The 15,677-nt window shown below is 40.5% G+C and overlaps 1 protein-coding gene across 6 annotated transcripts in view; it reads right to left on the bottom strand.

Annotated features, from left to right (window-relative positions):
• PCM1 (pericentriolar material 1) overlaps positions 1-15,677 on the bottom strand; it is a 67,177-nt gene that overhangs the window by 14,288 nt on the left and 37,212 nt on the right. For all 6 annotated transcript variants that reach the window (XM_072122457.1, XM_072122477.1, XM_072122485.1 and 3 more), the window contains 12 exons: positions 13,573-13,727; positions 12,975-13,104; positions 12,342-12,473; positions 9,217-9,401; positions 6,583-6,783; positions 6,016-6,238; positions 5,592-5,737; positions 2,606-2,799; positions 2,306-2,480; positions 1,060-1,382; positions 825-974; positions 77-249 (listed from right to left, as the gene is read on the bottom strand). In XM_072122457.1, the coding sequence (XP_071978558.1) occupies positions 77-249; positions 825-974; positions 1,060-1,382; positions 2,306-2,480; positions 2,606-2,799; positions 5,592-5,737; positions 6,016-6,238; positions 6,583-6,783; positions 9,217-9,401; positions 12,342-12,473; positions 12,975-13,104; positions 13,573-13,727 (2,187 nt within the window). The remainder of the gene's footprint in view (positions 1-76; positions 250-824; positions 975-1,059; positions 1,383-2,305; positions 2,481-2,605; positions 2,800-5,591; positions 5,738-6,015; positions 6,239-6,582; positions 6,784-9,216; positions 9,402-12,341; positions 12,474-12,974; positions 13,105-13,572; positions 13,728-15,677) is intronic.

Below are 15,677 nucleotides of genomic sequence, written 5' to 3'. Positions count from 1 at the left end.
TTTATGTACTTTTCATTTCTAAAATAAAAACGAATTATTCTAATGTTTAAAACTCAAGAGAAATTTACAAGGTTACCTGTAGAGCAAAAAGTGCTTTCTGTCTCAGATAATCAGTATTCAGAAGCTGCAGCTCATGGAACAGCTCGATAAGAAAATGTGGACGACATTCATTTTGAGAAATCAGTGTAGCGACTTCAGAGTAGATGGTATCACGCAAAGCTTCAAACATCGAAAAGTCACTTCCTGCTTCTGCAAACGTAAGACAAATTTAACTTTGAAAACATTATTATTAGAAAGTTTGCCGATTTTAAAACATCTTTAAAATAAGGAACTTTATGGATCAGATTCAGTTTTAGACAGCCACCATAAAATATATTCCAAGAATTGCCCTTTTAACATATCCACATAATGGGGCACATTTACTAACAACAGTGCAAACAGCACTAAATGCAGTTTGCCTGTGTATAGTGCATAGGGCGCCAGATTCAGGATTTCTGGCGCCCTCTGCAGTGCTCCACTTATTTTTTGGGTGCACCTTTAACATGGGGCATTCAACACAATTCTGTTGGACTTTGCATGATAAATCTGGCGCACAGTCTGACTGAGCACCGGAGCGCCCCACTAATGTAGCACTGACACTTAAATACCTGTGCAAGCAGTTTGCACTAAAAAGAATGTGCAAAGTCCAACAGAAAACTGGCGCACGGCCCTTAGAGAATGTGCCCCAAAGAGGATCATTTTCCATGCAGAATTCTGCAGATTTTCATAGCTAAATGAAGAGTATATGTCTTCCCTAGGAGACCTGCATGTTTCCAACAAAGTACCTGAAGAAACATCAGCTGTTCTATTGTCCTTTCTCAGTCGTTCTAAGTGATCGCCACTTGGGTTTGCCTTGGTCACTTCCTCAGTCTGGGCATGTTTACTGCTGCTTTCCTTCAGTTTCGCAGCGCTGGAAACACTTACACTGTGAAGATCTAGGAAAATTTACAGAGGATTAAAAAAATTTAAAAATTGCTCATCTTGTGTTTTTCTGCCAAAATATTAAATTAATAAAATTACCATGATTTTTAAATCCTTTACTTCTCTGATGGAAAATTTTTCTTTTCTTGCTCTTCAACTTTGGCGTTTTGTCCTTGGATGCCAGGCTGGCTTGGGCTGATGCTTTTCGGGATTTGAAGGTTTTGGTTACTGTTGTGGGGTCCTCTGGATCAGGCATACTGCTCAAGCTATCCACAGACTCTTCATCAAACTGCCTCAATTTCTTGACTGAGTTTCCATAATCAGGCTCCAGAAAGGGAGAGGTTTTACCTTGGTCTTTTTTTTGGGTTTCTAACCGGTGACCTCTACTTTGTTCTCCTTCCTCAGCTGCTTTAGGAGAGTTCCTAGGGGATAATAAAATCCAATTATAGGGACTTGATCATATGTATAGATGAAGAATTAAAGGGCAGAATAACAGTATATCTAGTTAGCAGAGTTTATTATACTTCATCTTCAATACAGTGCATAACACCTTCAAATAAAACCTCCAAAGATATGCGATGTATATTCGATCTATACTTATTGTTATGAGCAGACTACAAAACAAGCTCAGCAATGAGGTCTTATGCAGCAAGTCAATTATAATCGATTGTACAATTATGTACAGGTGGTCCCCTACTTAAGGACACCTGACTTACAGACGACCCCTAGTTAAAGACGGTCCCCTCTGCCCACTGTGACCTCTGGTGAATCTCTCTGGATGCTTTACTTTAGTCCTAGACTGCAACGATCAGCTGTAAGGTGTCTGTAATGAAGCTTTATTGATAATCCAAAATCTTACAGCGAAAGATTTTGAAACTCCACTTGTCACAGTGGCAAAAAAATGTTTGTCTCAATCCACAATTATAAAATATACAGTTTCAACTTGCATACAAATTCAACTTAAGAACAAACTGAAGGAAGCTATCTTGTACATAGCCCAGGGACTGCCTGTGATTTATAGAGGAAAATCAGGGACAACCAGAAAGGCAGTGGAATTGAATGGGTTGGTATAGGAAATTTTTCCATAATATGTCACTGAGTACTCTTAGGCTGGGTTCACATTACGTTTTGTTCCATACATTGTATGGACCCGTCTCTGGGGTGACATATCCCACTGTTGCCGGGGGGTCCCCTCTGAATGTGTAGAGTAGGGGGTGGTTAGCATGCCTCTGCTGTGAACCCAGCTTTAGCCATGCTAGCCTGGAAACCTGCTAAATATGATATTAGCTACACAGATATAATACCATTAATCTTTTCACATCAATACACTAAGGAGTTACAGTACCTTGGCTTATCAGCGGTACTGGACGAAGTACTTTCAAAAGGTTTAGGAAAAGCCATGTATTCAGTTTTCCCAGAAGTATTTGGATCATGAGGCTGGAGGGGTACATCAGGCTGAGTGGCAGAATTCTGAGTAAAGTCTCCTATCCCAGGTTGAAAGGATGGGTTAAAATTCATACCTAGGTCACATTCAGAATTAACAAGGAAAAATTATTATGAAATAAATCAGAATATACAATTAAAAGTAGATACATGGAAAACCGCACCTGACAAATTTCACAACTGACCAAATTAATCAAATTACCTGGCATCATGTTAGGGAAATTTCCAAATGGATGCATGTTAAACATGTTCATGGGAGGAGGGAGGAAACTGAAATTATTAAACACATGAGGGGAGGAAAGAGGTGGCGCACTGCTGACTCTTTCTGGTCCTTGTTGGTTGTTTTGCTGTAAGTTTTCCTGATGTTGACACATATCATTCAGCATCTGCCTCAGCCTACAAGTATAAAAGTAAACCATTAACAAAAACATAAAATAGCAGCACCCAAAGAATCCACTGGTCTCATAGCAGGATTACAGCTGTATAACTGAGCATAGCACTCATCTGCCTCACCCTCGCATTAACATTAACAGGCTGCAGGGAATATGCGTAGATACACACTTATTTTTGTAGTATTAATCAAATCATTTACAATTATCCCCAAATCCATCCATTTTAGTAAAGTGATAAATACAGTAAGTGTCTGTTTGATAAACAAAACAAAACCTGATGATGCACATGTCTTGCACACAACTATTAACCCCTTAACGCTCTGCACCGTAGCTCTACAGCGCAGAGGTGCAGGGAATGTATGAAGAGGGCTCACGGGCCGAGTGATCGGTTGCCAGGGTAGCCTCGGGTCTTCGTTTGACCCGAGGCTACATGGCTTCTGCAGATTCGTTACAATGAGCCAGTGGCTCATTGTAATAAATGACCTGCAAAAATGCCAGAAGTATTGCAGTATATGGTAGACCATCTAAAAAAAAAAAAAAAAAAATAAAATAATAAAATATAAAAAATTCAAATCACCCCCCTTTCCCTAGAACTGATATAACACATAACAGTAAAAATCACAAACATATTAGGTATCGCCGCGTCCCAAAATGACAGATTTATTAAAATATAATGGTTACGACCGGCGGTGACCGCCGAGGCAGGAAATGGCGCCCAAATGTCCGAAATGCGACTTTAACACCATTTTACATTACATAAAAAATGGAATAAAAAGTGAGCAAAATGTCGGACAGTCCTCAAAATGGTAGCAATGAAAAAGTCAGCTCATTTTGCAAAAAAATTACACCTCACACAGCTCCATACCAAAAAGTATGAAATAGTTTTTGGCATCAGAAGATGGCAAAACATTTTATTTCTTTTTTGTACACATTCGTTTAACCCCTAGGCGCACCACGACGTTATACTACGTCCCCGGGGCTAGATGCTTAGCGCACCGGGACGTAGTATAACGTCCAGCTTCTGGGACCGGCTCACGAACTGAGCCGGTACCAGAAGCAGCGGCTGTCAGCTGTCTATCACAGCTGACACCGCGCTGTAACACCCGCGATCGGAGCCGACTCCGATCGCGGGTGTTAACCCCTTACACGCCGCGGTCAAGCATGACCGCGGCGTGCAAGGGTGTTCCTGCTGTGGATCGGATCCCCCGTGCCACTTACCGGGGGATCCGATCCTCTTCCGGGCAGCTCCGAGCAGTGTATTGAACTTAAACCAGTGATCAGAGCATCACTGGTTTAAGTTCAAGTATGTATAAGTAAAAAAAATGCAAAAACAGTTAACACTACACATTATAATAAATAAAAAATAAATACATAAAATATAAGCCCCTAAAATGTCACTTTCCCATAAAAAACTTAATAAAGTATAAAAAACATCAAAACACAAAAAAACCCTGCATATTTGGTATTGCCGCGTCCGTAACAATCTGTATAATAAAACAGAATTGTTACTGGACCCGCACGGTAAACGTCGGAGGAAAAAAACGCAAAAAACGTTCCGAAAAAAGATAATTTTTAATTAATACCCTATAAAAAAATGCTCTAAAAAGTGATTTAAAAAATTTTATGCACTCTAAAATAAGCCCACTAAAAAGAACAACTGTTCTCGCAAAAAATAAATCTGATCTGGATGGCGCCTCCTTCCCTTCTATGCCAGGCCGTGCGCCCATACAGCCGGTTACCACCACATATGGGGGATCCGTGTACTCGGGAGAAATTGGGTAACAAACTTTGTGGAGCCTTTTTTAATTGAATCCATTTTAAATGTTTCATTTTCCACCCAAAATGGGTGTATTGTGAAAAAATATTACAATTTGCAGACTCCACCTCAGTTTTGTTTTAACCCCTATAAAACACGTAAAGGGTTAACAAACTTCTTAAAAGTAGTTTTTCATACGTTGAGGGGTGTAGTTTCCACAATGGGGTAATTTATGAGTCTCGCTATTATTTAGGCCTCTCAGTGTCAATTAGAAATTGAGCAGGTCCATCTAAATACGGGTTTTGGCGATATTACAAAAAATGTGAAAAATGATACCTAAATTCTGAGCCTCATAACATTCTAGTAAAATATGTGGAATCTTAAAAAACCATGCCAACATAAAGCAGACATTTGGGAAATGTAAGTTATGAATTTATTTGGGTGCTATGACTGTCTGCATCAAAAGTAGAGAATTTAGAACGTTGAAAATAAAGAATTTTTCAAAATTTTTGCCAAATTTAGTTTTTTTTCATAACTAAACGCAAAAGATTTCATCCAAATTTTTAAACTAATTTGAAGTACAATGTGTCACGAGAAAACAATCTCATAGCGTTCCAAAGCTATAACCACTTATAGTGACACAGGCCAGATTTGAAAAATGGGGCCGCGTCCTTTAGGCCAAAAGATGCTGAGTCCCCTAGGGGTTAAGTTTTGAAAATGCATTAAAATGCAATAAAACCTGTACAAAATTTGGTATCACCGCGATCGCACCAAACCAAAGAATAAAGCTGAGGTGTTATTTGGAGCGCACAGTCAAAGTCGTAAAAACTGATCACACAAGAATGTTTTTTTACATTTTTCCACATTTGGAAAAATTTTAACGGCATGTTAAAATAAAGTAAAATTTGTTGCACACAAAATAAGCCCTCAGACAGGTCTGTACAGGTAAAAATTAAAAAGTTATGGATTTTTGAAGGTGGAGAGCGAGAAATGATCGAAAAAACCCTGCATCCTTAAGGGGTTAATATATAGGCACATACCTGAGCACGTTGTTTTGTTGCCAGTTCAGCTGAGAATAACACTGATTCAGCTGGTGCATTATAAGGTGGACTTGAGGCGTTCCCATGCTACTTGGCATTACACTGTATGGATTGGTGAACATGCTTTGCAGGAGGTAGGAAAGGGACTGGAAGAAAAACGAAAAACACTGCATCACACATAACATCTAGAAATAACATTTAGGAACTGAATGCAGCTGCTGCTCCTCATTGTGTCTGTGCAGGCATTTCACACCACATGCAGTTTCCTGCAGACCTGCCATCTTTACACGTCAAAACAAAAATCAAACTTGAATTACTGTCAGAATAAACAGACCTCATGACTCACCTTTAAGACGCTTGGTAAATGTTCACAAAGAAACATATACAAGACACAGAGAACAATGCAAAGACATTTCTGAAGTACCTGTTGGTCTCGCATCAAAGTCTGGCAAATGTTTGTGCTGAACTCCAATTGTTTCTTTAGTTGATTTATCTGCTCCTGCCAATGTTCCTTCTCTTCCACCTGGGAAAGTTCAGATACCCACTGTACATTTTCTTGCCTTCTCATGCTGATATTTTGTTGCTGTCTTGTCTTTGGAGAAGGACGGTAGTTGCCATCAACAGAGTATGAACGTTGGTTTTTCCCTCTGGAAGTACAAAGCGGAAATGGCCATACAAGATTATTTACTGGTTATTATGAGGTTAATCAAGTAGGTGTTGCTTTATGCAGCAGCAGAATGTATCTAACATGTCATACAAAAATATTGAGGATTTAAATAATATATTTAAAAGATTTTAACAAAGGGGAAGCTCCACCTACAGCTATCCATTCACCTATTCTAGATCTACATTTCTACATGGGACATGTGCTTAGTAGGATTGGACATATAGCCAGCCTGTTCAGCAGCATAAAGGCCCAGAGAGTAGAGGAAGCAGACTCTGGCCCCAGAAAGTTTTCGTACAAGCACATCTTTGACATACATCCACTAACCCAGGTTTCTTGGTCTTCTCACTGAAAGCACTCCGATTTATGCTGCTTGAGGGATATGGGACATTTTCTCGGAATGTATTTTCTTGTTCATCGTCTTCATCTTCCTCCTCCTCTTCTGGTTGATTTACATCTGATATGCAGGCTTCCTCCTCTTCATCATCAAGAGCACACTGTGTGGATCCACCCCAAGTCGCCATTGTTCTAACAAAACATTGTGAAAGAAACCATTTAATCAAATCAAATTATAAAAGGACTAAAGATAAATTTTTAAAAAATTGCTACAATTGTTTTTCTTCTTTATAGTATGTATTTTATAAACAGACAGCTTTCTCCAGTGCAGCTTTTCATATATATTATACACAAAAAATGTTCTGAAAAACACAACTTGGCTTATACTCGAGTAAAAAAAAAGAAAGAAAAAAAGCCTCACTTTTCCAGGGCCCCCAAAGGTCTTCTTTGCGAGCTGTCGGTCAGCGGCAGGTCCATGCGACGTCACAGGCAGACATCAGCCACCGCAATAGTATTGTGTGCGCTGCATGGACTTGCTGCTTACCGTCTGATTGCAAAGAAGACCTGCGGGGGCGCCGGAAAGGCGAGTTTAGGTTTTTTAATTAAAAAAAAAAAAATCAACTGTCCGGGGGTCCCGCTGCATAATACTGGGGGAAGGGGCTGGCAGGCTATAAACCGGAGTTAGGGGCTGGCTATATACTACTGAGGGCAGGCTGGCTATATACTGGGGGGGCTGTGACCAATGCATTTCCCACCCTTGGCTTATACTCGAGTCAATAGGTTATCCCAGTTTTTTTGTGGTAAAATTAAGGGGCCTCTGCTTATGCTCGGGTCGGTTTATACTCAAGTATATATGGTAACATTTGGAGTCATTATTCCTTTATTTTATTTGTAAAATAATATAGTTTAGGCAGGTACTTCTATATGCGAATATGTAAGTTTTAACCTACAGTGGTAGTCAACCACCAATTGTGCAATTTCTCCCACTTAAAAGATGAGAGAGGCCTGTAAGTGACATCATAGGTAGACCTCAAAAATAATGCGAAGAGTGAAAACAAATCCAGTAAATCACATTGTCTGATATTTAAAGAATTTATTTGCAAAATAAGTATTTGGTCAATAACAAAAGTTCATCTCAACACTTTGACTCTATCATTGCCAACAAAAAATAAATAACAAAAATGTTGTCTTCACAAGGCTTGCACACACTGTTGCTGGTATGTTGGCCCCTCGTCATGATGTTGCCACCCTTATGCGTCACAGTAGGTCTGGTGTTCTTTGGATGCAACAGAGCATTCACTCTCCCAAACAGGACCAGTTGTGTTCCTACCAAGAGTTCCATTTCTGACCATATGACTTTCTCCCAATACTCTTCTGGAACATCCAGGTGCTCTCTAGCAAACTTCACACGGGCCCGGATATGTACTGGCTTAAGCAGGGGAGCATGTCCGGCACTGCAGGAGTCCCTAGCGGTGTAGTGTGTTACCGACGGTGGCCGTTTTTATGTTGGCTCCAGCTTTCTGCAGGTCATTTACTAGTGTGGTTCTAGGATTTTTGCTCATAGTGCTTGTGTGATCACTCTGACCCCGTGTAGTGAGATCTAGCATGGAGTCCCTGATCGAGGGAGGTTACTGGTGATCTTTTAGGTTTTCTTATCATTGCTCCCACAATTAAATTTCTTCATACCAAGCTGCTTGCCTATTGCAGATTCAGTCTTCCCAGCTTGGTGCAGGGCTGCAATTTTGTATCTGGTGTCCTTCCACAGCTCTTTGGTCTTCATATTAGTGGAGTTTGGAGTGTGACTGAACTTGTTATCAGTATAAAAGATAACTGTCCACAACCTTAAACAGCAGCCATTACTACAGATAAATGGGTGTAGGACGGAGGAGCCTCTTACAGGCCTGTGAGAGACAGAGATCTTGCTTGTTTGTACTAATACCTAATACTTATTTTCTACCATAATTTGCAAATGAATTCATTAAAACTGAGACATTGTGATTTTCTGGTTTTCACATTTTGTCTCTCATAGCTGAGACAGACCTGTAATTGACATCATAGGTAGACCTCATCTTTTTAGGTGGGGGAACTTGCACAATTGGTGGCTGACAATATACGGATGTTCGTCATCTGGAGGTCATGTGTAACACCTGACACTATGCTTATGGACAACATGTGTTATATTAAAGGGGTTGAACACTTTTAAATACAGATTTCTATCCACTGGAAGTAAACAAAGATCTAAAAAAAACATGTGGAATTTATACAGAAAGTATATAGGAAAATTTGGTAACTTCTCCTTACACAAACTATATCAAATATTTGCTGAAAGTGGACAACCCCTTAAACTTTGCTGTATTCAGTAAGAACATGACAAGACCTGAACTGATTTTAATGATTTACGTTTAAATTTAAGTTTATGAATGTATCCAGCTGCAAACATTTACCATACAGTAAGTTATTGAATGTGACTGGAATCTGAAGCTCTAGAATCCACCTCACAAGAACAGGTAGAATATACACAACTCAACCAGTTGTCACTTTTATCAAAATTGAAATCCAGAACCCCCTTGCTATGATGTTTTTCTGCTGCCCATATTTTCCAAAGACTCCTTTAAAAGGACTCACTTTTCTGTCCTGCTTTGGTGCTGAAGACTGGGTGCCTCAGAATCATCACTTCTTAAAGAGCCAGCAGAAGCGGTTTCTGGGATTCCTTGTCTTCTCTGGTGCTCGGTCATCAATGATTCAAGCTGTTTCCTTCTTTGTCGCAAATCCTCTCTCAAGATTTGGTGCTTACGTATCTCTGACCACACCTGAAGAAAAATAGAAAACAGCGTTGATCAGAATCAAGGATTCATCATGAAGAGGAGGGGGAAACGTGGCTGGCAGCTCATGGATAAGAAACTAGACCCAATAGGGAGATAGGTCATCCTGATATACTCCATTGACAATATTGTCTACACATTAGTTTCAGTTTAAGCCCTGAATAAGAGACAGCCCAAGTTTTCCAAAAAGCTGCTTTCTGTAGTTAGGTCACATAAACAAGGTTCTGTGCTTCTCGCAGGGGACTTTCTCGATTGTGTGGCCATCAGTAGACACATCAAACTATTCCATCTTTCTCATTGGGAGGCTTACCTGGGAGGTTACAACATCCTATAGAAAAGCAAGTTTTCTTCTTTTCCCATCCCCACAAAATGTATTCTAGAGTTGACCCGATCACTTGCTATTCAGTAGGATAAATACCTCTGAGCTAGATATAATTAGTTGGTCAGAAAATGAGATCCACACAGTGGAGGCTAAATAACTTTCTACTACATTTGCCCAAATTTCACAATAACACACAAAGTTAAAATGTCCAACTTTTTTGGACCAGAACACTTACCCTGCATTGTTGGGTCCTAAATTATGGTGAGCACATAAAATGTTCATGAGAGGACATTTTATAAATATAGCGGCAGCAAACAACGAGATGCAACTTAACACCCGTGATCGGTGCTAGCTAGTGGGTGTTACCGGTAAGTGTTTGCTGCAATATGCAGCAAAGACTAACCGGCTATTGAGAGGTCTCAGCCCGTGAGCCCTCTCCATTCACCCGCAGCCGATGTGTGACGTACTACTATGTCACTTGTCAGTAAGGGGTTAAAGCTACCCACTATGCTTTAGGGAACAAGGCCAGAAGGCTTTTATCCTGCCATCTAAAGGAAAAATATATGCAGCACTGAATCCCATTAACCGTGAATACGAGGGGTGAAAAAATATATGATCCCCATCAAATAACGGAGGTGATGGGGATCACAACTCCGCTCTATACAACTTAAGGTCTGATGGATTCACCACACAGCCAACAAATTCTGATATCAAACAATTCTTAGCTTGAGTAAAACTACCGACTTTATCCCAAAAGTAGACTGATTCCTTAGCTGCTCCTATTGGCTCAGAAGAAATAAGGGAAGTCATTAAGACCCTGAAAACAAGCAAGGCTCCAGGCCCAGATGGTCTATCCAATGATTATTACAAAACCCATTCCCTAATGCTAGCACCATACCTGGTTCAGACATTTAATGACATTCTCTCCACTGGTCAGATTCCAAAGGAACAGTTAGCTACTTCTATTGTTACCCTCCTGTAACCAGGTAAAGCACCACATAGGCCAGCCAATTTTCACCCAATATCACTCAACACGGACCTTAAGCTATATTCTAGGATCATGGCGGACCAGTTTGCTCTTTTCCTGCCGGGGCTCCTACACCAAGATCAGGTGGGCTTTGTCAGGAAGAGAGTCTCCTCGGATCTCACTAGACGGTTTATGGATCTGATGGAGCGACATTGTATGCCTTCTCTGCTGCTCTCGCTGGATGCAGGGAAGGTGTTCCATAGAGTGCACTAGGGATACCTGTGAGCAATACTAGAAAAGTTTGGGTTCTCGCATGAGGCTTTAATGAGCATTATGACGTTATACAAGTCTCCGTCAGCCTGCGTGTCAATGTTGCGTTACTCATCTCAGCCCTATATGATAAAAAATGGCATGAGACAAGGGTGGCCTCTTTCGCCCTTAATCTTCACTCTGGTAATGGAGGCCGACGCCGTGCTTTAACCTAGTGATCAGGTGTATGTTTACAGATGTTAGAAGAGCCACTGCCCGTCCTTAAGACTACTATGGGCTTAAGCCCACTTAGATTAATGCTATTATGCTTTCTAAAGCTTACTTTGTATGTTCCCCTGATGAGTGCATATTCATCTGTGCACAAAACGCATAGGGAAAAGATGTAAATATATCCTCTAGCTTGAGGGCATACTAGCCACAAACAGGGACAGACTGGGGACCGCCCTTGTAAGGGCTGGGAGCAAATTCATGGGGCTAAGGATCAAGCTATAGTAGGGACAACTAGGCTACCACCAGATTCGGAATTCCCTACGCCCGAAGCTCCTGGAAGAAGCTTGGAGAGATCCAACCCATCTTGTTTATTCCTTCTTCTGCCCTGGTGTTCATATAGGTTTTTTATGCTAAAATACTAGAGAGGATATATGGTTAATGCAGGTCCTTTGGCGATACTTCCTTCCACTATGTTATATACCCCTTTCTTCTTTTTACTATTGACTATAACTACAGTGTGGATTGTGATTTTATTGACACAAATTAAAAGAAAAGTTTTAATATTTGCTAGGCATTTTGCTAATGTACTGGTAATGGAGCCCCCTAGCATAAGCTATAAGAGCCTTAAATGCTGTGTCAGGTGGGCAAAATCGGACTCAAAATAGCACTCACTAGTCTCACAAAATCTCTACCAGTTGTTCTCAATCTATTAGACAAACTTAATTTTAGGTAGGAATATTTTAGTCTCCATGAAATCTCACCTACAAACAGCATATCCCTTTAAGTGGGTTGAGGAGCAACTCCCCTACTTATTACATTGGCTTACCGAAGCTTTAAAGCTTAACTGTAAAGCTATAGTGATTTTACCAATTATTACATGTGATTCCCCCTTTGAAAACAAGCAGAACGATGTTTACTTTGTGGGGGGTGGGAGGGAACTTCTCCTGCACAGTGTAACAGCCTGAGAAGCTATAACATGGAGGGGCTCTGGTTACATAAGAAGATTACCATGGTGTCACAGTGCCTACACCTATGAGAAAGTGTCCCTGGTGTAACATGCTTGATTTTGATGGTGGATGTAATTTACAGATAGCCTACTACATAAGCTGTAAGACCAAGACAACTGTTCTTGGATTTTAGGTAACTAGCCGCTTCTTACTTCATTATCTACAGAAGATGAATCTTCGGGATCTGGCATGGTGGGCATGATCACAGGACTAAGGTCATTAACCTCTGGAGTTGAGGCTGCTGTCGGCATTCTCCTTGAGATTTCAGTGTTAGAGGTGGACAACTAGTTTAGGCAACAAAAAAAAATCAATTAGAAAGAATTACTGTGTATATACATTTTACATATAAAAGTTTGCAGAAACAGAAAGTGTTAAAGATACGTTGTCCTTATATATAATTTAACCCTTAAAGCAGCAAAAAAAAAAAAAAAAAAAAGAATTAAGCTAGGGAAATACCCCCCCCCCACTCCCAACACCTTTATCACCATCAATCATAGCAGTCGTCTAGCTGTCTGCATCCATACAATATCTTAGCCATCACCTTCTCTATCAACGCATTGGTCTAACAAACAAAGGAGAGTTTATAGAAAAGAGAAAAAAAATAATAATAAAAAAGGGGGTAACCTACTAATGCCAGCTTTTGTTGCAATGTCGCACCCTATCCTTTGCAATAAGCTAAAAGATGACTGATGGGACCCATAGATTCACAAGAACAGGGACTCTTAAGTACCTTGCATTTAAAAAAAAATCCCATAATATTACCAGGACATAATAATTTTACATACCTGAAGATCAGGACATGCTTTTTGTAAAGTCTGAATTTTTTCCTGAATTTCAACAAGCTTCTTCCTGTCTTCCTGTAATTGTTTTAGCTCCTGCTGCTGCTGTTGTAGCTTGGTTTCATAGAATTTCTCTCTGTAACATCAATGTTGAGAGTAACGTAGCAGCATATGAAGCAGACTGAACATAGTTGATCATGTATAGATTAGCTAGTGTAGTAAGAGAGGGGTTTGGGTACAGGATAGCCATCTGTTCTTTAAACAAAGACTTGAAGCAAAACTCTGGGGGAGATTTATCATACACTGGCACTAGTATGCCAGTATGCTAGGGTATGATGTAATCCCCCCTCCACGATCTATAAGGAATCTCCAGCTCCGGTGTAGAACTCTACTATATCTTGCGCCTGAAAGGGAATGCCCTGTACTGTCCCCACCCCTTCCACCCCACTTTGCACCAACTTGGTGTTGCGGTGGCATAAAGGAGGAACGGGGCCAGGAATTGTGTCAATCCCTGGGCTTGTACACAAGTACAAGCCCGTATAAATCTACCCCTTAGTCTCTATAACCATCTACAATCATCAGTTACATAAAGAAATGCAATTACCTTGCTTGTTCTTTAAGGGCAACATCTTTCTGGGCTTTAGAAGCGTTAGGACGGGTGTTATTTGGTTGCTGGCTTGTACTTGTCTCCTCAGGTAAAAGATGGGCTGCACTGACCGGCCTCTCAGCAGCTGTTTCAGACTCCGAATCATCGCCATACTTAAACACAAAAAATTCAATTATAGTCAAACATACTGAAACATTATTTATAGAGGGCAGTTCAACCACCTCCACTGACTCAATTCAAGCTTTAAAATGTGCAGCTCCATTGATGAAGCCAGAATTTTCTCTCTGGCCCTCACCATTTCTGTGCCACTTCTGAACTCTGGTCATATAGGCAGAGCCAGGCTGTCTGTTCCAATCCATTTGACGGAGCCTAAAGAGAATAATATCAGGGTAGTTCCACTACTCAATATGTTAATTAGGCTCCCTTGTCAGATGCGTGGTCCTGCACTAGGCCAAACAGCTTGGCTCTATCCATCTAAAAAGAAATCAAAAAATATTCCAACTGATTGTTTGAAAATGGTGAGGACCACAGGAATAATTTCATTTACTTCATTTACCACACAATCAGGGAACAATGCCTATGGAGGCAAAAAAATGGGGTTGAGTGTTTGCGTGTGTGGATGACGAACGTCCCTCCTCAAAACAACAAGGTGAGAAAGGAAACAAGATAATTACAAATTCCTTGTCCCTTTTCCCAAAAATCTGCAATCTAAAAAGTTAATCAACAACAGAAATTGCTAAAGGACCTATTGTACTAGTTCATAAATTATGCAGATTACTCATCAGTCAGTCAGGAAGAAGACAATTGCCCAATATATGGCATCTACAGGGTGGGCCATTTACACGGATACACCCAAATAAAATGGGAATTGTTGGGGATATCAACTTCCTGTTTGTGGCGAATTAGGATATGGGAAGGGGAAAACTTTTCAAAATGGGTGTTGACCATGGTGGTCATTTTGAAAAGGGACACTTAATTCCAACTTTATTTTTTCCAATGGGAAGAGGGTCATGTAACAGAACAAACTTATTGAGAAATTCACAAGAAAAACAATGGGGTGCTTGCTTACGGAGAGTAACTATATTATTTCAGGATTCAAAAGTCCAAAAAAGAAGGCAGCGCTCCCAGTAAAGTGAAACAAGTGAGGAGTTTATTTCACCTCATGTGCAACAATTCAGCATTAGTCAGCTTTGGATAAGGCTTAAGGATAGCATCCCATTTCTTGCTTTTTTTTTCTTTGCTTCTGTTTATCATTTTTTTTATATTCCTTATATTTACAAGTTTCACTCTGTTTACAGCTATTGACATGTTGCAGATGTGACAACGTGAGGAGCGGACAAAAATTGTGTTGATGTCTGGTGAATGCAGTACCCAGAACATTCCAGCAGATTTCAATGCAAGACACCTTACGAGACCAGCCATCTCCCAAGCTACAATTGGCTAACTGCTTGCCAAATTTCGTGAAACAGGTTCAGTGTTTTTCAGTGATTTGCCAAAATGTGGACGCAAGAAAACTGCCACAAATGAAGAAAATATCAGTCGTCAGCAAGAGCCCACAGTGCAGTACTTGCCGCATGTCACTGGAGAGTGGCGTCAGTCAAGCATCCCTCCGGCAGATATAAGGGTGCCATTTGTGAGTAGCTTATAAAATCCAGCTGCTGCAGAATCTCAACAAGGATGCCCCAGATCGGCGCATGGAATTTGCAGGATGGGCAAAACAAAAATTGGAACAGGACCCTCAGATAAATATTGGTCAAATATGGAGTCAAAATCCGACGTTGGGCTTGCAGAAGTTCATTTCGACTGACACGCCCAATACTCAGATGCAGCTCATGTTATAAAGGAATGTTATAATGGACTCCATGCAAAACATAAATATGTCAATGCAGTATTATAATGTGGATCAAACTATTGTACTTGTTTTCAGGACAGAAAAAAAAAACCCAGAACGCACACACAGGCTACGTCACCTGCTCTATACAACGTGGATGGGCAGGACATGGTGTGGGGGCGAGTAAATAAAGTATCAGGCGCCCTGGTGACATAGTTGGAGTACTGAGGCTGATTAGCACAATTTTTTAAATTCTATATAGCAGCAAACG

Source organism: Engystomops pustulosus, chromosome 1 (genome assembly GCF_040894005.1).
Source record: "Engystomops pustulosus chromosome 1, aEngPut4.maternal, whole genome shotgun sequence".
Classification (NCBI taxonomy): Eukaryota; Metazoa; Chordata; class Amphibia; order Anura; family Leptodactylidae; genus Engystomops; species Engystomops pustulosus.
The sequence above is the reverse complement of the archived record's forward strand: the minus strand, read 5'-3'. Positions and strand labels throughout refer to the sequence as shown.